Below are 23,629 nucleotides of genomic sequence, written 5' to 3' on the forward strand. Positions count from 1 at the left end.
CCCACCACCTCCTTCAGAAAAAAAAAATCACTCTCCTAGTTGCCGACACAGGCCATGTAGGGCCGAGAGCCGCGAAGAGCAGCGAGTAAAAAGCTGGGGTTATTAATCGCAGTTGTCCCCAAAATTAACCTCCAACACACACACCCCCCCCCAGACCCTATTTATAGGACGCCTCCTCCAAGACGACCCCCCCCCCCAACACACACACACACCCCCTACACCCACCCCTACACCCCTCTCCCTCTGCACTCCAGCGACATCTGTTCCTGCCAGTAGTCAACTTGGATCAATTGCACCCCCTTCAAGATCAGTGTTGCCAGGTTGGACAACCCACCGTTTCCCACATATCTGGGCTGCTTAGCACGACCGTTCACCGCACATAAAAAGGCACATTATCGCATTGGGGTGGGTTTTTCCTGCAGATTTATAGCAACGGAAACGAAAAGAACTTTTGTTCAAATTGGGCAGGATTTAGTGCTTACCAGGCGGATTTTGTGGGCTGAAATGATCAGACACATCTGGCAACCCTGTTTCAAGATTCCTCCCACTCTACTCCAACATGGAGGAGTGTGTGTGGCGGCGTGTACGCATGTCAGCATCTGTGGGCTGCCTTGCCTTTCCCTTCCTTCCCTGCCTTGCCTTCCCTGCCGTGCAGTGCCTGCCTACTTGAAAGACGTCTGCCTTGGACATGTATATTTAGGGGCCAGGAATATAGTGACCAAAATGATCCGCTTGCAGCCAGGCAGGCCAGGCAAGGCAAGGAAAGGCAAGGCAATGCACAGGGCCCTTCTAGGTAGGGGAGAGAGGAGAGGAGAGAGGCAAGGAGAGAGGGGGGGAGGAAGAGGAGAGGGGAGGGGCGGTCAGCGTGGAACCCAAAAGGGGGAAGTGCCAAGGAGTCCAGGAGAGGAGAGGAAGTGTAAGGGGTGTGTGTGTGTGTGTGTGTGTGTGTGTGTAAGTGTCCTGTATCTGTGTGTTTGGAAGTGTGAGAGTGTCTGTAACAATATGTGTGCGTGTCTAGGAGTATAAGTGTGTGTTGTCTTTGTGTGTGTGTGTGTTCTATTGTTAATGGCTCCGTTTACATCATGTTTCTAATTCCGAATGAATAATTCTGAATTAAATAGTTCAGTCGATTTAACATTGCACTGTCATTTAATTCCGAATTGAGAAGTGTTCACATGATTTTTTTCCAAAATGGAATTAAGCTTTATTCTGAATTAAATTCAGTTCATTCGGAATTAAATGTCCCATGTAAACTTACTGAATGAGCGTCTGTGCGTGTGTATATGAGCAAGTGCCTGTATATTTCTTTGTGTGTGTGTGTGTGTGTGTGTGTGTGTATACATCTGCTAATGTGTGAGTGTCTTTGTGTGTGTGTGTGTGTGTGTGTATGTGTGTGTGTGTGTGTGTGTGTGTGTGTGTGTGTGCACCGCCTGCTTGAGTTATAAATAACCCCACACATACCCTTCAAGGGGGGCAGCAAGTGAGATGAGAAGATTTGCGATGGCTATCTGGCTGCCAACCAATTGGAGGAAGAAGGAAGGAGAGACTATTGAATATCTTCAAAAATATTTATTAAGAAAAGGATGCATACAAAAATACGACAACAAACAGACAAACAAAATGAGAGAGCAGAAATGTGTGTGTGTGTGTGTATGTTGGTTGGTTGGGGGCTGCACTGGCATCGGAAACTCCTCTTCTGTACTCTAAGATGTCTTCATATCCATCATGGAGAAACAGATGAGGGGAGGATCCAAGAGTGTGTGTTTGGTGGACGCGTTACATCTGCACCTGAAAATAGTGCCCATAGTTGGCCCTCGCCCCAAAGTGAAAGTCGGGTCGTGGCTAACCATGGCTTACAGAAACCTGACACTATGCTGTAACTGACACATATACTTCATATCGGTTATGGATACACATCTCTTATGAATACAGAATTACAAGCATAATGAGGGAGGAACTAAGTGTGTCAAAGTGTGTGGAGAGGTGAGGCATGGGGGTATAACAGCTGCAGCTGAAGATGAAGCTCCAAACTAGGCCCTGAAGAAGTGTGTGTGGGCGTCTACATCTGCACCTGAAAGTATTCGTAGCCCCACGTATCTTCACATTGTACGACTACAATCGATCAAAATGGATGAATTACGTGTGTTTGAGTCCACCTGATAGTGCTCATAGGTTTTCAGCATCTGAAACTTCACTCTTTTGGGTGTTTCTCAAAGTGAAGAGTCCTAGCCTTGCTAGGACGAGTGACGCCCATTTGCGAACGGTGTATCCAATTATGAATTACACTTAGAACTAGTGATTGGTTACTCTGGTACAATCCGCGAAAAATGGGCGTTACTTCACTTTGAGAAATACGCTCTTACCGCCACAAATCTCCCGACAAACAAAACAAAATGAGGTGGAATTAAGAGTGTTTGGGTGTGTGTGTGTGTGTGGACTGCAGGGGTGATATGAGGCATTGGGGGGCGGTTACATCTGCACCTGTAGGTAGTGGGGAAAGGAGGAGTGGGGTGAGGTATTGGGGGGCGGTTACATCTGCACCTGTAGGTAGTGCTCGTAGTTGGCCCTCAGGACAAACTCAAAGGTGGGCTTGGCCCTCAGGCCCTCCATCTCCTCCAGCTGCAGCAGGTCCTTAACGTCGGGCAGGTACGTCTGTAGGGACACACCTGGACAAACACAGCAGGGAAATCAGAAGGCATGAGTGTACAGGGATCATCACACACACACACACACACACACACACACACACACACACACACACACACACACACACACACACACACACACACACACACACACACACACACACACACACACACACACACACACACACACACACACACACACACACACACACACACACACACACACACACACACACGAAGAGAAAGCAATTGTTGACACTTAATAAAATAATAGAACCATTATTGTCATATACATCATGTGTCAGCATTGTGAAAGCTGAGACAATGAATAAGTAGGGAAAAGAGAGATGGTTTGGCAAATCATCCAGGGCCAGATTTAAACTGTGATCACCACAACCACACTCACTACGTTTACATGATGATTTTAATTCAGAATTAATAATTCAGAATTAAAAAGTCCTGTCGAGTTGGCTTTGATCTTTCCTTTAATTCCGAATTAAGAGGTGTTTACATGGCGTTTTCAAAGCAGAATTATGCTTTATTAGGAATTTAAGTCAGTTAAACGTAGTCTCATGTAAACGTAGCAACTGTATATTATAGCTCACATCAAAAGGAAAGAGGAGTGACTCACCGTCCTGAATGAGTTTCTCTATGATTCGTATGAAGATGCTGTCTTTGGCGGCCTCCACCGGGTTATCATTGCCATCCGCAGACGACCAGCTATCAATAACACAAGAAGAAAAGGATTTACCAAGAGGACCAGTGATGGGTTGTTGTTTTTTTTAGATATTTTTTTGGTCTTTTTGACTTTATTTGCGATAGTACAGTGAAGATGGTGACCGGAAGTGAGTGGGGAGAGAGAGATGGGGAAGGGCCGGCAAAGGATCCGGGCCGGAAATTGAACCCGGGTCGGCGGCATAGTAGACGAGTGCCCTACCGTTAGGCCACGATAGGGCCCAAAAGGACCCCTGATGTTTAATTGGCCTACACTTATACACAGCCATGGGAATCATTGAGAACATGATATGACTATATCAACCATCAAATTGGCTAATAGATGTTACATCTTTATTAGCTACACAGACACTCACTACCAGGCAAAGTGGATAGAGGGTTTTCTTTTCTACCAGCCAAGCTGAATTTACACCAGTATTTGGCCTGTTGGCTGGTATTAATTTAAAGCCCTGCATATTACATTACATTGCATTTGGCAGACGCTTTATAACCAAAGCGACTTACAGACGAGGACATAATCATATGCATATCATATGATGCATATAAGCTCAAGCTCCAAATCCCAACGCACATGCAATCAGGTCCATACATTTCTGAATGGTGACTGACTGCTGATTATTATTATTTAATATTTTGTAATGTTTCATTTAGCTCCTCAACATAATTTAATTAAAAGAACACGTTGAATGAAATGGCAAAATGTAAATACTATATATTTCACCCTCCATTTTGAAGACCATTTTAACACAACCAACTGCTGCTCGACCCTTTTTTGTCTTTTTTTGCATTTAGCTCCTCACCATAATTTAATTAAAAGTGGAAATATCTAAATAAAATGACATAATGTAAAAACTATATATACATTTTTTTGTTCTTCTTCCTCTTTTTGAAGGCCATTTTAACACTTTGTTGAAGATTCTTTGCAGCCAACAACTGCTCGTCTCTTTTCTGTCTGGGCGGCTGTTTCTCCTCATCAGGGTTTCAGTTGGTGAGTGTTTGTCAGCTGTCCCCAACTGACTCAGTTCAGCTGTTCAGCCGAATGTTCAACTTCTGTGCCTAAAAAACTCCTGGGCTCCCCCTCCGTTGTCTTTTTTTGGGGGGTCTCTGTGCATGTGTAACAATAAAGTGCCGACCAATCACTGAGGTTAAATTAGTCTGACGGACAGCAGGGCAGTCTCCGGGCACCTCACGTCACTAGACAGCTTTTTCCTGTGGCATGCAGCATGCCTTCTGAATGGCATAATGGAACTCTCATGTAGACTGGCTCTTCGTTTGGCTTGGCTACATGGTTTCTTTCCTTCTCTTTACCAGAAAATGATAATAAAATCATCCATTTCTGTTGTTTCCTACTGATTTGATAGTTTTTTTTATCCCCGTGATACTACTTAACAATTAATTGCAACAAATTATTTGAAAGCTTTCATTCCAGACTCTGGAAAGTTGCTTTTTGGTCTTACAAGGAAACAGTTAACTGATAGATTCAAAGCACAAAACCATCCTTATGTAAACACTACGAACCCTTTAAAGCCCTACACACTGTTCATTTTTCCTCAATATTCAGGAAAATGACTATGCCAATGACACATATTCATGAACATTCATTCATGAACATTTGTGTCTATTTCCAAAAACCATATGCTTTAAAGTTAAATACAGCTTAGACATGAAAGTTAACATGTTTTGCTTCCTTATATACATTTCATATTAAATTCATTAAATTGTGTGGGTTTTCATTTAAAAAAAAATAAAATTAACACAACTAACGGCTTGTGGGTATGACAAGAGCTACATTTGCCTTGCCTTAGTCAGAGAGATAAATAGTCTCTTCTAGCCAAAGACAAAACCCATCATATCGTATCACATCATGGGAGCTTGTAGACTTACTTGTCCCTCTTCAGGGCTTTGCACAGGATCTCACATTTCAGAGCCTCCAGATCCACCGCATCCTCCTGGAAACACACACGGCAACAACAACAATCATCTTTATTTAACCCATTGAGGCTGGATGCTGCGTATCGCAACATTGACCCTAGCACTTGAAGCTGCATGACTTCATACATTTTGAGGTTTTTTTAATTTTTTAAATTAAATATGCTGGTATGTTAGAGCTGGAAGATGAGAGTCTTACATTATATTACATTGCATTTGGCAGACCTTAAAAAAAAATAATAAAAAAAAACCCCAAAGCGATTTACAATCGAGGACATAATCATAACCAACATCAACATCTTGGCTTTTAAAGGTACACTGTGCAGGAAATGGTCAAAAAAGGTACTGCAACTATGCTGCTCATTGAAACTGGGCTGCCTATTGCCAAATTTGATCTTTACATGAAAGTTTACTAACTAATAAGCAAATATTTTCTAGTATGGTCCAAGTACATTAATTTTTGCAGCTAAAAATGGCTTTTTTTGGATATTCAAAATGGTGGACCATGGAGAAGATCCCCCTTTTCATGTATGAAAAGCGCAATTTTTCCAGTCATAACGAATACTTAGAATTTGGTGGTGGCGGTAAGTATTCATGAAAAAGGTAACATTAGTGAATGGGCAGCATGAATTCTGGAAATAAACAACAACAAATCTCACACAGTGTCCCTTTAAATTGAATTTACGTATTTCATGTTTTTATGTGCTTCGGAGGCTGAGACATTTAGATTTTTATAGGCTGACAGTACCTTTTCCCAAAAATGGCTTGAGTGTTTAGCAGGCGATAAATGTAATAAATAGCTTACACTTACACTGCATTTCAAGTTCCAATGCGCAACATGTTTAGGTGTTCATTGTCAATATCAAAACATGTTTTGCTCATTCACAAACTTGTGAACCATTTGAGGCGTACTACTTGAGGTTGTTGGTAAACATTCATGAAAAAGTACATACCACTATGCATGTAAATGGGGGGAGGAGAGGAGACAGATATCTACATTCGACGCATGTTATCTTGATATACACAACACATATATGGTCCTGAATCCATCTCCTCTTTTTTGCTTTTTGGACATGATAAACCAGTGAAGGCAGCCTATTTGTGCAACCTCATGCACTTGGATGGTTTTGCATCTGAAAACACAACTTCAGGATTACTGTAGCCAAACCTCATCTATGTAGTCCAGCAGGTCCAGAGCCTTTTTGAAGTCGTACTCGTTGGCTCGCCGGTTATCATCACAGATGTACAACTGGAGGGGGGAGGGAAAAAAAAAATCATGAATGCGATGGAGGAAGAGGTTACACATGGGGGAGACTGAGGGCATATAATACACTGTATTGACAGAATAAGTAAGTACAGTGCGTGGGAGGTTAGCATCACAGTTATGAAAATTTACCAAATGTATTTTTGTATACGTGTGTGTGTGTGTTTTGTCCAATGTGTGCATCATGTACATGTGGGCGGTTTGTGTGAGTCTGTGTGTGTGTGTGTGTGTGTGTGTGTGTGTGTGTGTGTGTGTGTGTGTGTGTGTGTGTGTGTGTGTGTGTGTGTGTGTGTGTGTGTGCGTGCGCGTTGTGTGCGTTTTGCCCAATGTGTGCATGTACATGCGAGCGGTTTTCATGTATGTGTGTGTGTGTGTGTGTGTGTGTGTGTGTGTGTGTGTGTGTACTGACATTGATGAGGTTGTGTGCGCTGAGGAGAGGCATGGTGTCCATGTTGAGCTGTTTCTCCTCCAGCAGCTGCTTGGGCAGAGTCTCCTGGTGCAGTAAAAACCTCTCCTGCTCCACGATATCTGGACGACAAGAGATGCATTGCCATATTTACTGCCCAACAAAAGTTTAACTAGCCACACAATGGTTGATTCCCCACCATCAATGCACTGAGCCGCTACACCGTTGACCCGGGTTCGAGTCCGGCCCAGGTCCTTTGTGTCCCCATTTGCTTCTTGTCTGCCTCTCCTAGAGTCCCATCATCAGTAAAGTCAAAACGACGGGGGAAAAAAAGCCAAATATAAAACTCCAAGAAACCCCTACCCCACTCCAGTGGTCTCCAATTATTTGTCCCCAAGGGCCAAACTATGTTGCGAAAATGAGGCTGAGGGCCAAACAAATCACCCAACCGCACAGCCACAGATATCACAGCACATGTATGTTTTCGATGGTTCCAACCACATGGCGGGCCACATGTCTTCCATGCCTGGGCCGAATCTGGCTCACCGGTAGCCATTTTGTAGACCTTAATCCTTTGTAGCTCAGGTGCTCATGTGCAGCGTAGTGCAACAATCAGCACACACACTAGGGGGGAGGGAAAGACACAAGCCGCTGAGCTCACCATCTACTTGCTTCTGCATGGCGTCCTCTGGCATGTCGGAGGCCAGAGCCGTGAGCTTGCTGAGAGCCAGCAGGGTCTTCTTCTTCACAAAGTAGCGAGTCTCCATGTTGGCCTGGCTGTGCAGGGTCTGGTGGGCCTGAGGAGGGAGGGAGAGAGAGAGAGAGAGAGAGAGAGAGAGAGAGAGAGAGAGAGAGAGAGAGAGAGAGAGAGAGAGAGAGAGAGAGAGAGAGAGAGAGAGAGAACATACAGTAGTCGTTTAATGCTATTTCATGTATTTTTCATATTCATGCATGTTCATGTTATGTAGTTACCTGTGTGTGGGTACATGCACATAAGTGTAGCAGCACAATTGCATATATAATGTGCATGAAGTTCATGCACCCAGCTGAAATGCTTAGTGTGTGTGTATGTGTGTGTGTGTGTGTGTGTGTGTGTGTGTGTGTGTGTGTGTGTGTGTGTGTGTGTGTGTGTGTGTGTGTGTGAGTGTGTGTGTGTGTGTGTGTGTGTGTGTGTGTGTCTGTGTGAGTCAGGATCAAAATGTTTTGTCAAGTGATTCGTTCTGAACAGAGACAGTATTTTAAAAGTGGTGAGGTGCATGTGGGCCTGCCTGTGCGTGTGTGTGTGTGTGTGTGTGTGTGTGTGTGTGTGTGTGTGTGTGTGTGTGTGTGTGTGTGTGTGGTTGTGTATGTGCGCGTGTGCATGATGCTTGTATAGTATGCATGCATGTGGTAGAGTAGTGTCTTAAACTCATGTCGTTCTGTACATGGACGTCGTGTAGCCAGCTGAGGTGTGTATGTATGTGTGTGTGTGTGTGAGTGTGAGTGTGTGTGTGTGTGTGTGTGTGTGTGTGTGGGGGTGGTAGCGTAGTGTCTTACGCTGGTATAGTCGTGTACGTGAATGTCGTGTAGCCAGCTGAGGTGGTCGTGGGCCTGCAGGAAGCTGGCTAGCTGAGGTGGTCGTGGGCCTGCAGGAAGCTGGCTAGCTGCTGGTGTGTGCGTGTGTGTAGTAGCGTAGTGTCTTACGCTGGCGTATTCCTGCACTTGGACGTTGTGTAGCCAGCTGAGGTAGTCGTGGCCCTGTGTGTGTGTGTGTGTGTGTGTGTGTGTGTGTGTGTGTGTGTGTGTGTGTGTGTGTGTGTGTGTGTGTGTGTAGTAGTGTAGTGTCTTACGCTGGCGTAGTCGTGCACGTGAATGTCGTGTAGCCAGCTGAGGTGGTCGTGGGCCTGCAGGAAGCTGGCCAGCTGCTGGTGCTGGGCGATGGGCTGGGACAGCAGCTTGCCCCTCTTGCCCTTCTCCATGTACCAGCGGAACAGGAAGTCCGCAAAGTTCTACAGGAAGCAGGAAGTTGATTAATTGCCGGCCACTGTGTTTTCCCAGTGTATTCCCATATAAATGCCAGAGTACCGGTACTAATTTTGACTTCCAAAAAAGTTTAAACTCCTCAGGAACGCAACATTTTAGGTTTTGATTCTTTTTGAATGGTTAACATGCAGTAAAAAAAAGCTAAATTAAATTAAAAGAAAAACACAATCCAGAACAGAATCCAGAACAAATCCTTAAGTATGTTACTGTTTGTCTATGCAATGTAAATAAAAATATTTTATTTATTCCTATAATTGCCATCTTTCTTTGTATTATATAGCCCTTGTGTGGAATAGAGTTGATTATGATTATGATGATGACCATGACTATTACCTCAGAGAGAGTAGATACGAGAGAGAGGTTCTATTGGCCCATTGTTTCCGGGTTCTATTATTGCAAGGGGGAGGGGGGGTAAATCCCCCTTTAGGCAGACCTAAGGACTGTTCTATTCAATGCTAGGAGTATTATGACACGTCCCTTTTTAGGCAGACCGGAACCTGGTCACGTTAGGTGCCCATAGAAACCTATTATGTTGGCATATCTCTATATACTTAAAGAATCTCTGATTACCTGGTCAGCAAACTTGGTCATGTAGTGCTGTAATCTGCTCTGGTTATCCGTCTTCTCGCACATCTGCACCAGGATGTCGAAGTCTCCGTACTTCTCGGCCAGGGCAGACACCCACTGGTACTGTCCCAGCTCCACTGCTCAACACAAGTGGACAAACAACACAGACATATACATCTTGAATCAATACGGTTATACACATGGTGGCAACAATGACATTTACGCGCCTCTGGGAGTACATGGTGTGTTACACATCATTGGTCACATGCTGGCACACAATTGGCAGTGGAATGAAGGTTGCAACTGCTCTCTACTGTGTTGTAATAATAAATAAATAATAGGAAAAGTAGGTGGGGTTAAATATTAATGATAATAAAAGAAAAAGAAAGTGGGTGGCTTGAAGGAAGAAACTCTTGTGCAGTCTCTGTCCTGCATTGTATAGAACGTCGTCGTCTCCCAACCGGCCAATGACATTTTTCTATTACATGTGGTGAAAAACATTTTTGGGGATTTAAAAAAAATATTTTTCAGAGAGGACAGTGGGAGATGACGGGAAACGAGATGGAAGAGTGAGACGGGGAAGGATTGGGAAATGACCCGGGCTGGGAATCGAACCTGTGTTGCCCGCGTAGCAGTACAGTGCCCAGCCGTTCAGGGGTGGGGAACCTATGTCACGAGGGCCGTTTGCGGCCCTTGAGGCAGTTTAATCCGGCCCCCGATGTGATTTTAATATTATGCAGCTTCACATGAAAAATGACATATTTTGTAAAGGAATCTTAGAGAATAGAATTAATTTATATTAATCTCCAAGCAGTATTCATGAATCTGCACATCGTTTTAGTCTATGTGTTTCCCCATTTAACAGTATAACCAAATTAAGCATAGCAATGCAAGTCTATGGTACGAAATAAAACATCATCAAATGTACTTATAAACCACTTTAAAATGAATGTAAAATTCACCAGAGTGTAAAACAGCAATTTAATTCCGTCCAGTGATCACTTGTGGCTTGATGCTAAAGATACCAGTTACTTCCAGTGATTATGCTAAGCTATGCTAATAATTCTGATCTTATAAATCTAAATACTGAAAACGCTGAGAAGAAAATGATACGCACATTCATGAATAATGCTGGGAAATACTGCAAATATGTGAAAATCAAAAAAGGGTGGTCTGTTCCTTTAAGGACTGCTCTATTCATTGTAGGAGTATTATGACACGCCCCTTTAGGCAGACCGGAACCTGGTCACGTTAGGTGCCCATAGCAACCTATTGTATTGGCATATCTCTATATACTTAAAGAATCTCTGGTGAAACCTTGTGAGAACTCACGTAGTGGCATGAGGAGCTCTGAGCGCCTCTGGGTGTACTCCATCTCCAGCGCACTGCATCTGTCCGTCTGGGTGGCCCTGTTGAGGGAGCCCAGCTGGGCCTGGTAGCCGCTCAGGTAGGAGTTCAACAGCGCCACCAGCTGCTCGCTCAGGGTATTGCGCAGCTCCGAGTCGGCCTGGGGGTACACGGTCTTGAGGATGACCTCGTGCTGGCGCGTGAGGACCGACCGCACACTGCTGGACGCTGTCGCAGAAAATAAAGAACCAAGATCCATTGAAACAAAAGCGGTAGTTACTAATTTTTATATCCCTCCATATGCCGCGGAGATATCAGCAGCTGCATGTTAGAGTAAACAAGATGAACTATTTGATAATACATCCATCCCAGGAGGGATGCATTTATTCAGGTCAGTTGTCTTAAGTAATAAGCTGTAGGCTAAGTGGACATCTTCCTTCAAATTAAAAGCTCCTCCAGCCATCCTGAAAAACCGTTAGCATTTAATGCCATAACAGTGATGAAATAAAAATGTTGATCACTCATGTGTGATCAAACACCACTGGGAACTGTTGGCAAATTAATTCATTAGATAAATCAAAAAATGCCAAATGCTTTAATAAAGTTACATCTCCCTCTAGTTTTTTTCTCATCCAGGGTATGTCAAGAATAGAAATCCAGTTGGGCTACTGTAGTGTTTCTCAACGGGGGCGCTACAGCTACTTTAAGAAGAACAAGTCAAATGAAGTTAAGTCAGCTTTATTACCACCAGTTTCTTCATAAGCATGCATCGTTTCTCTCTCTCCCATACCAGGACTGACGTTAAAGTGCAAGACAGGACCAGTAACAGTATACCGTTACAAGTAGTAAGTAATCAAGCATGTGTTGATTTGTTTGTGGATGTAAATATATGTTACCTGTCCATGGAATGTACTCCGGCTCAGCACCGGCGGTCTCTGATGCTCGGTAGACGGAGCTCTTGCTCTCTCTGTACTGGCATGCCGCTTGCAGCATATCCTGACAAATGGAAAACCAACACAGCTTTCAGGTTAAATATACGACAGCAAACAGCCCCTTTCCTTCCAAATCGGGGAAGGATTGGCAAATGATACAGAAACTATTCATCATTTGCCAATCCTTGCCCCGACTCTCTCACACACACATGTATCAGTATCCAAAACCATTAACAGTGTATGTTAATGATTAAGTAATGGGAAATAATAAAGAGATAATGGTGAACAAATGTTTTACAATGGGTCATCTAAGGTTTGAATAATGCTTAACAAATGCATAACTAATGCTTAACAAGGAGTCCTTATTACAAAGTGTTACCGATGTGGGTATAAATATCAACGAAGTCTCTGGCATGTGTGATCGAGCATGTTGTCTACCAGGCAAAGTGGCAGATATTGTTGTGTTTTGGTCGAACCTTGATGATGTTGTTGGTGTGGATGACGATCTGCCCCCACTTGGTGGAGTTAACGGGGTTCTCCTGCAGAGCCCTCTCCTCTTCCTCTAGGAGACACTCCAAGATGGAGGAGATACCAGACACCTGAGGAGAGAGAGAGAGAGAGAGAGAGAGAGAGAGAGAGAGAGAGAGAGAGAGAGAGACAGAGAAAGGGAGAGAAAGATAAGGAGAGAGATGGAGAGAGAGAGAGGGGGAGAGAGAGAGAGAGAGAGAGAGAGAGAGAGAGAGAGAGAGAGAGAGAGAGAGAGAGAGAGAGAGAGAGAGAATGAATGAGAGAATGAATGAGAGGGTGAATGAGTGTGTGTGTGTGTGTGTGTGAGAGAGAGAGAGAGAGAGAGAGAGAGAGAGAGAGAGTGAGAGAGACAGAGACAGAGAGAGAGAGAGTTAAATTTCAGCACCATTTACACAGAAGCAAGTTTAGGGACTACAGAGAACTTGCTGTAAAAATACCCAATGCCCTTTTCTCTAACCACGCATGACAAGAAAAGACGTCACCGTGGGACTGAGGTAACAGAACAAATCCATGTGAATATATATTACAATCAATAAAAAGTCATAGCAGTATACAGTATAGAGTAAAGACATTCCAAAGTGGTGAACAGTGATGGGCAAAACAGATTCATTAGTTTACAACCCAGTGGCACATATTCCAAATGACTTGGTTGTAACTGTCCTATTCAGCCAGGTTATTGGCTGGTTGAATAATCACCTGGTTGGACAGGACAGGTAAAACATGGTAATTTGGAAAATGTGGCCCTAGATTATAACTAATGGATCCATGTTGCCCATCACTGGTGGTGAATGTGTAACAGAGGCTAACTAGCAGAGTTGGCGTGGAACGTTAGCAAACCTCCCTCCCAAAGCCTCATACAGTGTCGATGCCGTTGGGCTGGAGGACTGGTCCTTTAGTCCAGCGGTATCGTACTGTGCCTTCCATTGCCGAACTCATGTAGTTGACCAGGTCGCACGCTCGCGCCCCGAGGGGGACGAACAGGTGCATGATGACCTCCGTCACAAACGCAACGCACCTCTCTGAAGAAGACGTCGGCAGCAGTGAGGCTGGGGGGCACCTCGCTGGCGCTCCTCCGCAGGGCGCTGGCGATGGCAGGGGTGACCACGTCCGGGTGCTTGGCGTGGTGGTTCTTCAGCACCATGGCCGACGTCAGCTTCTCGGCGTGCTCGCACAGCAGCAGCCGCGTGGCCATGGGGGAGCCGCGCACGTCCGTGGAGGACAGCCGCTCCAGGAGGCCCATCTGGAGATGGAGGGATGGAGGAGGGATGGACGGATGGAGGGAAGGAGAAGGGACGGACGGGTGGAGGGATGGAGAAGGGACAGACGGGTGGAGGAATGGAGAGATGGACAAAGGGAGAGAGGAGAACGTAAGACTTAAACTTTAATAATACACATCAGCAGCAGCAGCTGCCGCATGGAGGACAGAGAGAGAGAGAGAGAGAGAGAGAGAGAGAGAGAGAGAGAGAGAGACAGAGAGACAGAGAGAGAGAAAGAGAGAGAGAGAGAGACACTTCAGCAATTTTTATAGTCCATCAATAATACACTACTAGACCAGCAGCCACATGGCCACAGGCGAGGCGCACAACGCTGTAGAGGACTGGCGCTCCAACGAGCCCATCTGGAAGAGAGGGATGAACGGAGGGGTGGAGAGATGGAAGGGAGGAAAAAAGATTTTTTTTTCGTAATTGTTACCCATTGAATGAGATATGGTTTGTTTTGGCGGCTCACAGAAAGACCGAAGAAAAAGATGTAGAGAACAGAAAGAGTGAGGGAGAGCTGCCTGTGGAGGACTGGCACTCCAGAGGACCCATCGGAAGAGGGAGAGAGGGGGATGGGGAGAGAGAGAGAGAGAGAGAGAGAGAGAGAGAGAGAGAGAGAGAGAGATAGAGAGAGAGAGAGAGAGAGAGAGAGAGAGAGAGAGAGATTTTGTATTATTAATAAGTTGTGGGGCCATGGGCACAGCTGTGGAGAAGTTGTATTTTCTAATGTGGCTCTTTCTTACATTTTATCTACTGGTGGTTTGTTGTTCAGTGGGATATATTATTATGCCTAAAAAAATAACTGGTTGGTTTTCAGGTTTGTCATTGGTCGGTATTTTTTTTTTTATTTTTTTTATTAGCGCTACTTATTGCTGCGACAAGTCCTGAATCTTCTCGAACATGCAACGCGTCTGAATGGAAGCCTTCTTCCAACATGACTAGACGATTATAATAAATATTAAGTCAAAAATCGCGGATGCTGTTGTCGGGGTATTGCATTTCGATGCGGGTGATCATAGCATTTCCTTTCTACACACGTGTAGTTCAGTTACCTGTGCAGCAGGAGACTAGCTCCGAATGTTTTATTAGGGGTGTCTGAGACAACGCTGTGTCATAAAAAAAAGGAGTTGGTAAACACTACATTGCTGTCGATCCTCAGAACAGTCGTACTGAACGAACACCATTGATGGCAAATGTGAAAATGTGCATCCCGTCTGATCTCAACTTTTAGCAGGACCGTGCTGCTAATAGATGTGCAGTGGTGGACGAAGTACACCAGTTATGTACTTGAGTAAAAGTACAGTTACCTTGCATTGAAAACTACTCAAGTAAAAGTAAAAGTATTCGCCTCACTTTTTTACTTGAGTAGAAGTACAAAAGTATCTGCCGTCAAAAATACTTAAGTATTAAAAGTAAAAAGTAAAAACTTAAAAATGAAGCCTTTGGTGCAATTTTAATATTTAAGTGTTGTAGGCCTAGTTTGGTCATATCTAATCAAATATCCTCTGATTTGCATAGGCTATACCAACATGTTCGAACTAGGCCATAACAGGCCTCAGAAACACTGTGGAGTAGGCCTAAGTCTATGGATCTTACAGCATCAGAAGTTCATTTTTACCTCTCTAAACATGTAATACTGACCCTAATATGCCCAAAAGGACACATGAAAGGGCCAATTAATATTAAAAATTATTAGGCTGAAATTGATTATATGCCTATTAGAACAACTACTACAATACTCCCCAGCCATAGGCCTACAGTCCAGTAGGCCTACTTATTTGTGACAGCAAGGAGTAAGAGTAGCCTATAAAGTAGGCTACTTTATGTATATTTTTTGTTATAATAATTATTATGGTTTTGGTAGACTTCTTCTTCTTCTCATTATTATTATTATTATTATTATTATTATTATTATTATTATTATTATTATTATTATTATTATTATTATTATTATTAAGTAGTGTGTGGTTATGTTAAAGTTGGCTTAGGCCTATGTATGGACAAACAGACTTCTTGCGATTCTAAGCTACCTTTAAAGATAGGAACATCTTCATATACTTGTAATGGTCTGTATTTGCTAGATGCAATAGCCTACTTGATACAACTTCATTGGAACATTTATCTGTCTGATCATGAAAAAGCCTTTTGTGCCTGCGCACATCACTGGGCCAATATTTAGCCAAAGTCTTACTTTGTTACTGTTGTTTACCCCAACTACTTCAGAAAATACTGCAATGTATTGAGGGGAAAGAAGGCTATCACGGAGTTGTGCGCCTGGATGGTTTGGAATGAGCAGCATGTTTAGGCATCCTGTGTACTTGACTCAAGAAACCAACACGCTACAAAAACGGCAATTATGTGACTGTTGTAAGCCACAACACAGATATAGCACAGTAAGTCAAATAAGCAGTACATTAAGTAACAACTCGCTGATTATTCAGTTCAAACGCGAAGCCTATCCAACAAATTTCGTCTTAAGGGCCGTACACACACGTCGCTGCTATTTACTCGCCACTTGCTCACTCGCCTACTTGCCACTCGCTCTGGATGATTTTGTTTACTGGTTGTCATGGTTCCCGCTGTCCGCGCCAATAACGTCCGTACGAAACAAAATGTAGGCCTACGCTGTTTAACGTTGATCGTGTGCTGTGCACAACCAAGCAGACCTTTGGCGGTGTACACTGTATGTATTTTCCTCAACACTTTTAACCAAAATGTGATGGCGGCGTGCAGAAGTTGGGTGGTCAGAACACCACAGGGGCAACGTCACCTGTCAATAATCTGTATTCTGCATTCCAATTGGTTACTCGCTTAACTCGCGTCGCTCGAAGATAAAATAAGTTTATCTCGGAACCCGCCCACATCGCATCGCTTGCACTCTCCTCGCCTACTCGCCAGCGAGACTCGCTGGAACACGTAGACATTCTATTGACTTCATCCGCTGAGCGAGTAACTAGCAGCGACGTGTGTGTACGGCCCTTTAGTGGCTGGCGAGTGCAGCCTGCGAGCTAAACCTCTCCCCCTCAGACAACGAATACGACGTGCAGATTAATACTCTAACAACGTTATTGTCTCCTGCTTTATTGTTTTGCTGTGCTTCCGCATGTCACTAGTAAGTACCGTTTCTTCTTATTTCAGTTCGTCTTGCAAGTCGCAATGGACACATCACTTATTTGTCTCTGCTTGTCTTCTAAAACTAATTCTGTACAGTAGAGCTTGTGGTCACGTGACACATTACAACCAATCACAATGGCGAATCTCTGAGTCTGCCAATCGGATTCAGTTTCACTTTCTTCACACCAGTGTGAAATCTCAGTTTTCATTTGACCAGGGCATTCAAAATTAATTAATTCACCTGCCGTGTATCGCCTTAAATAAAAAAAGGAACGAGTAAGGAACGAGTGTTTCTGTAAATGTAACGAAGTAAAAGTACTAAATTTCGCTTTGAAATGTAGTGAAGTAAAAGTATAAAGTCTTACCAAATAAAAATACTTGAGTAAAGTATGAAAGTATGAAAATGTTACTTAAGTACAGTAACGAATTACATTTACTTCGTTACTGTCCACCACTGTAGATGTGTATATCTATGGTGCTGCTAATAGCCGCGCAATAATAGCGTTTCAGAATTGCTCGGAGGGAAAATTCTGGTGACAACACATTTCGATACAAAACGCTGATCGTGTAGATAGAATAATCCAAAACGTACGTCCCCCTTGAGAGACGTCAACACCTTTAAATTGTCTGAAACGCTATAGGGTTGGCAAGTGTGACGTCACGGATCCAAATCCCCAGCTCCCAATGTATACTGTAATGATAACAGCCAATGTTCACGGTTGGATTGTAAAACGCCTGCTAAGGTTACGAAGACACGGAACACATCGTTGAAAAGACGAAACCACGCGGATTCATCTGCATTTTAAAGTAAGTCGATCAGACCTGTATATCTCATTCAATAAACTCCATGAAAGTGCGACCAGCAAAAAGGACCCAGTGCTGTTTGTGCTAACGTTAGCCGCCGGCGGGAACATAAACAGAAATTCTAAACACAATGAACGTTAACGACAGGTAATATCTAGTGATTGCTATACGAAAATGTCTACTGCTAAGGAGCCAGTCACATTTTTCACCGTGACTTCGTATTTCGCCAGCCATCCGAAGTCAGTTAAAAAGGGACTGAACTCCTACAACTCAAATAGAGTGATTAGTGTCAATGTTATGTCAGGTGGCAGCTTGAAAGGAAAAGTGCAGGCGTCTATGAAGAAAAAAGAATATGAGGTGGAGGTGAGGCGAAACATTAGCTAAATATGTGGGTGTCGACTTGAAAACCGATATAACTGTTGACGTTTACTATGTGAAATATGTTCAATCTATGTCAGTTAAGCAACATGGTTTGTTATCGGTGAGAAATGGTTGTCTATCCACAGAGTGCTAGTTGGTACAGTGGCGCTATCTAGTGGTCGTCTAAACTTAAATATCAAAGTGCTCAAGCTGTTCCCTCAGCGGCGATTTATGTTATGTTATGTTCTTGTATGCCTACGACCATGGCTCTATTTTTTTTTTATCACCTGCCAAAATGTTGAAAGTATGTTATTCTTGCCATAGCCTACACACACTCACTGATGGGTAAAAATGGCTGGTACGTTTTTCCAGCCAAAGTGACTTTTCACCAGCATTTGGCTGGTGTTAATTTAGAGCCTGGCTTTGGACTAAGAAAAGTTGTGTTCATCTAGGTGCATGTAGAGGATCAGGAGGTGACGGACAGCAGGTGTACATGTGCTGTTGGTCTAGCCAAGTGCCACCACATTGCAGCCCTCCTCATTTGGGCGGAGAAGAACATGACCCGGACGGATGTGGAGTGTGTGTGGAGAAGGCCTACAGCACCCAAAACAGAGGACGTTGTGGCCAAGAGGCTGTCTGTGATGGCACCTTCGACATCAAAAGGTTAGTAGCCCAGCCTACTTGGAATAATGACTCACAACCACAAAATATTTATCACCAGTTATCCATGCTTTCTGCTTTGATGTTGAACCTACATGGACCTACATTTTCTTTACATATTAAATTGAATTATATTTTATGCATTTATTTCAGCTGGAATTAAGCGCCCAGTGACCGAAGAAGACAAAGGCTGGACAAGGCAGTCTTTGGCGCAATTTGGGCGTTTCACAGGTCTGGGCTTTATTTTAGCCCCAGAAATACATCAGGTATGCTTTCTGTTTTTTATATTTTTGATGTATTGTTATAATCATCCCAAGGTCTATACATTCTCTCGACTAGGAGTGTCGTGATAACCAAAATACCTGACAATGACAATAATAATCTAACACTTGGAAATCCAAAATAATACTGTACGATAGGCTACCAGATTACTGAGGCCTACTGTACACAGTTAGCATTTACAACTTCTCATGTCAAAGCTGCAATCGTAGTGAATAGCTGAACAAATTCATTTCTACAATGACAAATCCACACTGACTATTTCCTCATCACTTCAGAATGACGGCCAAACCAGAGGGCAAAAACACTCCATGCATTTATTTTAGATATACTTTTTGCCTGTGCTGTGTAACCAACATATATTTGTGTGCCATATTGTTCTATGCATAAGTCTGTTTTTTCCCTTGATAATTGTTGGGGCAGGAATTTGACCCATCCCTACCAGAGAAACTATTTGATGGGATACTGGCCAGTCAGGAGTACAGCGATGCTCAAGACAAAGAGGACTTCATCATGACGTCTCTTGCTGTCAGCCAGCAACAAAAAGAAGCCATCGAGAGGGCCACAGTTGGGCAGACGAGCAATGCATTATGGTAAGTACACATGGGCAACACAGCGCCAATGTTGGAGGATGTTTATTCAGTTATTTGATATTGTAGAAAAAGCTGCTCACAGACATGAGACTCAATTCATTTTGAAATGGTAACTTTTTGACTTTAAACACAAACAAATAATGTAAATGTAATCGACACTTGTACAATTATTCTGCTTGGGTCAGAAAGTTGCCATTTGGATTGACATGAGTTTTGTGTCGTATTTCCTTAATCATCTATGTGTCAACTAAAATGGCTTTCTCTGTAACAGGGCAGCATATCGCAAGAAGAGGATCACAGCGAGCAACTTTGGTTTGGTTTTGTCTGCAGTCAGAAGACAGTCTTTCCCACCTTCATTGTTCAAGACACTGCTGGGAGAATACAACCCCAAACAAGGAGCTCGTGTGAGTAGCGAACACACCGTGTAATTTTTTAGCCATTTACTAGGCTACCATTTACTAGGCTACTTTGCTATTTATTTGCTTTTGATTCTTACACTTGTGTTTCATTCTCTGTCCCCAGGCATGTGATTGGGGAATCGTGCACGAGAAAGAGGCCAAAAAGAAGTTCATGGAACAAAGTGGGGAGACCATCCTGGAGAAGGGACTGTTCCTGTCTGACAGTGGGCTGCTTGGGGCCTCCCCAGATGGACTTCTACTGTCCAGCAATTACCTTGTGGAGGTGAAATGCCCATATTCTGCCAGAGAGAAAACAATCGCTCAGGCAGCAGAGGCAAAGGACTTTTACCTGTACGTGGACCAAGTCACCGGGCTATTTAGGTTGAAGAACACCCACAACTACTGGCATCAGATTCAGGGCAACCTGCACCTGACAGAGGCTACCACCTGTCATCTAGTTGTATGGACAACTCAGGACATGGCCATTGTAGAGATTAAAAAAGACCCAGCCTGGGTCAGCAATCTTAAGGTCCTGGAACATTTTTACAAGGACCATTTTCTGCCCCGTGCTCTCTTCAATAACAAATAAATGTTAACTTATTGAACTTATTTACTGATATGTGTCATATTTTTTTTACACATTCTGAAATCAGGGGTTATGAAAGTCAGCATTGAATTTACACTGGACACAGCATGTGTCTTTAGGAAGTTGTCTCATCTTGCATCTAGCCTTACAAAGGGAATGTCCAAGTACTTGCAAGGTAATGAAAGAACCGCACACCGTGAGCTCCCATTTACTCTTTTATTTACTCTTCTCCCATTTACTCTTACTATTTTTTTATTCCAGTGATGTTTCGGAATAAAAATGGTGTAAATGGGAGCTTATCAGTGTGCAGTTCTTTCATTACCTTACAAGTACTTCACATTTTGAACCTGCACCCAACCAACAAAAAAGAATGTGGATGTGTGTGAGATTGGACTTGAATGCCCAAGTACTTAACACTGTTCTATGCTCCAAAATACTTCATGGTACATTAACTGAATTATTTCCTTAAAGTTATCTTGTTTTGTCCAACACCTGCGCCGCTGGAATGCCCAAGTACTTATCTTAGATATTCATTCTACATTAAACAATATTACTGTGTGAATATAATGCAAAAGACAAACACAAATTAAGACATACTATAACATTTATTTATATACAATATTATGATAACTGATTATTTATGATGACTGGTAAGATCAGACATCTACTTCCCTCAGGATGGGTGTCTGTAAGTTCATCAAGCACACACACACTTTCCAGATCTTGTTTCCATGTTTCTTGTACTGATGTGGGATCTCTTTTAAAATCCGAAATGTTTTCAGGCGCTGAATAGAACGTTCCACATGGACTCTGGCACTGGCAATCAGTCTATTATACTGAACTTCCTGCAATGTGAACTGTCCATCGACAAGGAATGTGGGGATGTTGAGGGAAACACCTTCGGGCAAAATGTCGCGGATGGTGAAGCCCTTGTCAGCCATCACCATGTCCCCTGGAACAAGTTGTTCCAGCACTCCACTGTCAGCTGTTATGGCTTTGTCGGATATGCTCCCACCATACAGTTCACTAACAAACGTGATAACTCCATTGGGCGCCACACCGACCAGAGCCTTAAGTGTGGTGCATCCTTTGTAATGGCTGTACAGCTTACTTTGGTCCTCAAGGCTTTCGGTGTTGCAGACAGCCACTTCAGTGCAGTCAAGCACAATACGGCAGTTGGGGAATGGGAGGAAGCACTCTGGCAGGGAGGTTTGGTTTTTGAAACGGGAAGGGATGTTGTTTTCCATCATTCCAACGTACAAGATGTCATAAAGGGCACTGGAGATGGTCATAAAAATATTGGTGACTGTGGTTCGACTGCAGTTAAATCTGGTGGAGAGGTCTTCGATCCCACAATTCAGCCGGAGCTTCATCAGAGTTAACAGCAATTGATCAATTAGTGGCATACTTTGGACAGTCCAATCATAGTGATACTTGAGGGGAAATTTGGAAAGAAGGGCATATAGAAAGAAAACTGTGGCAGCATCAGGCATGCCTGTGTAATAAATGACTTTGCGGGGCACAGAGGATATTTGGTCGAATGAAAATGTTTGCTTATGATTCTGTAGTTGTGCATGCAATCTTAAATTTTCTTCTTTCAGTTGGGCATTCTCCATTTGCAACAATTCGGTTGATCGTTGAACTTCAAGGTGGCATGAACCTGCCTCTGCCTCGTCTTCCTCTTCCTCAGTGACAGGGAGTGTCTTCAGTCGTTTGGATGGCTGTTCAATGGACTGAAAAGCCTTTCCCTCGTTCCAGGCAAATCTTGTGGGTCCGGCTGCCTTTCCATTCGGGAAATGCCACCCGCAGATCCTGGTATTAGGAGTTGGAGTGAAATTGTCACGTCTGGGGGGAAAAAGACACACGCACATAGAAACTGTCATTAGTATATTGCATCACAGACTCCCCCATCATCTCTAGTCAACTTTGACCGGTGTAAAATACTATCTTGGGCCGTAACAACTGGCGACTGCAGATGTTAGAAGCAATGGTAATTGGTCGTAAGTAAATGTCACTTTTAAACTGGAGCGTATTCATTCAGACCAGTCGCTGTGTTTATATCATCTGGAATCGCCAGTTGAGGGGGGCCCAGATAGTCTCTTACAGGGAGGTAGATGGACACTCCCAACTGAGATCGCTCCCGGACGTGTAGTCCCAGGTGTTTCTATCACTCCCGGACGTGTAGTCCCGCCCGATTATATTTCACGTATTATCATACACTGTCACATACAAGCAATTTAGGGTTAGAAACAAAAAACTAACATAAAAAAGATAACTAGCTCCGTTATATGGCGGTGGGATTATAGTCTGGCTAGTGGGAGCGAGCCGACCGGGGAGCGTCCTGCGTTGGGAGCGACAATCAGGGAATCTCTGTTACATCGGTACTAGTGTGATACTTTCTCATTTTTCATGGCCTGTACCACGTTACCATAAAATATTAGTCTGTTAAAACAATATATACATCGGTTTTGCTCAATTAAGTGTCCGAGCTGACCGCTTTCCCACAACTAACAACACGTAAGGACAGCTGATCTGCCAGCTGTTTCCTTAGTGAGAGCTATCTTCAATAGCAAGCTCCCTCCAACTATCATAAAAAAAACTTCGACTGGTACTGGTTACTTCATCATTTTTCATGATGGGCATAGACACTAAACGATTTTGCAATCAAAATACTAGTCTGTTTGGATGAAAAATAGATCAGTGTTGCCTAGTAACAGCTTTTCCACAGCTAACAACTCGCTAGTTAGCTGATGTAAGCTACCTACCATTAAGCTGCATTCATTAAGATTTTGAATCAAACTTACCGTATCAACTTCAGCCACTTTTTGCTGACTTTCTCGTCGACAGGAAAACGGTAAAAGGGGAATCCTTTGTCGACGTCGTTTCTGTTCTTACACAACGGGACACAGCACTGTACCATTTTTAATCCGCTTCTTGTCGAGTTTTATTACATTGTGTTTACATGGTAGTTGATAACGAATGGATCCGGAATGGATCCGGAAGTGACGTTTTCGGCCCTGGTGACGGATCGACTTGCCAACCCCATTAGCCAATCAGATTCCTATAAACAAACAAGGTATGCACGACCACGTGTACACGTCAGCCGAACTTTCAAGTACTGCACACCTGTATTATGACATCAGAGCAGCTGATTATCAACGTTCTGAAATCCATGGCAACTGTGATAAACATACAAGATTG

General features: G+C 43.5%; 3 protein-coding genes across 3 annotated transcripts in view; 1 reads left to right on the top strand and 2 right to left on the bottom strand.

Moving 5' to 3' along the window:
* Window positions 1-1,554: 1,554 nt before the first annotated feature.
* The window catches only part of nup133 (nucleoporin 133), a 52,474-nt gene continuing 30,399 nt past the window's right edge, over window positions 1,555-23,629 (bottom strand). Inside the window, exons 15-26 of the mRNA XM_063202876.1 lie at window positions 13,391-13,615; window positions 12,324-12,446; window positions 11,812-11,911; window positions 10,901-11,143; window positions 9,572-9,705; window positions 8,809-8,967; window positions 7,641-7,776; window positions 6,983-7,101; window positions 6,478-6,558; window positions 5,265-5,329; window positions 3,277-3,365; window positions 1,555-2,666 (exon numbers count right to left, since the gene is read on the bottom strand). Coding sequence (XP_063058946.1) covers window positions 2,530-2,666; window positions 3,277-3,365; window positions 5,265-5,329; window positions 6,478-6,558; window positions 6,983-7,101; window positions 7,641-7,776; window positions 8,809-8,967; window positions 9,572-9,705; window positions 10,901-11,143; window positions 11,812-11,911; window positions 12,324-12,446; window positions 13,391-13,615 — 1,611 coding nt within the window. The 3' untranslated portion in view covers window positions 1,555-2,529. The remainder of the gene's footprint in view (window positions 2,667-3,276; window positions 3,366-5,264; window positions 5,330-6,477; window positions 6,559-6,982; window positions 7,102-7,640; window positions 7,777-8,808; window positions 8,968-9,571; window positions 9,706-10,900; window positions 11,144-11,811; window positions 11,912-12,323; window positions 12,447-13,390; window positions 13,616-23,629) is intronic.
* Window positions 17,687-20,431, top strand: LOC134445352 (uncharacterized). Its single transcript, XM_063194439.1, has 6 exons — window positions 17,687-17,915; window positions 18,365-18,575; window positions 18,726-18,838; window positions 19,275-19,444; window positions 19,716-19,848; window positions 19,967-20,431. The coding sequence occupies exons 1-6, from the start codon at window positions 17,727-17,729 to the stop codon at window positions 20,429-20,431; spliced, it is 1,281 nt and encodes a 426-aa protein (XP_063050509.1). The 5' UTR covers window positions 17,687-17,726.
* Window positions 20,410-23,466, bottom strand: LOC134452444 (uncharacterized). Its single transcript, XM_063202842.1, has 2 exons — window positions 23,233-23,466; window positions 20,410-22,273 (listed from the first exon to the last, which is right to left on the bottom strand). Exons 1-2 carry the CDS (start codon window positions 23,346-23,348, stop codon window positions 21,085-21,087), a joined length of 1,305 nt encoding a protein of 434 aa, XP_063058912.1. The 5' UTR covers window positions 23,349-23,466; the 3' UTR covers window positions 20,410-21,084.

Source organism: Engraulis encrasicolus, chromosome 1, assembly GCF_034702125.1.
Source record: "Engraulis encrasicolus isolate BLACKSEA-1 chromosome 1, IST_EnEncr_1.0, whole genome shotgun sequence".
NCBI classification, from domain to species: Eukaryota; Metazoa; Chordata; class Actinopteri; order Clupeiformes; family Engraulidae; genus Engraulis; species Engraulis encrasicolus.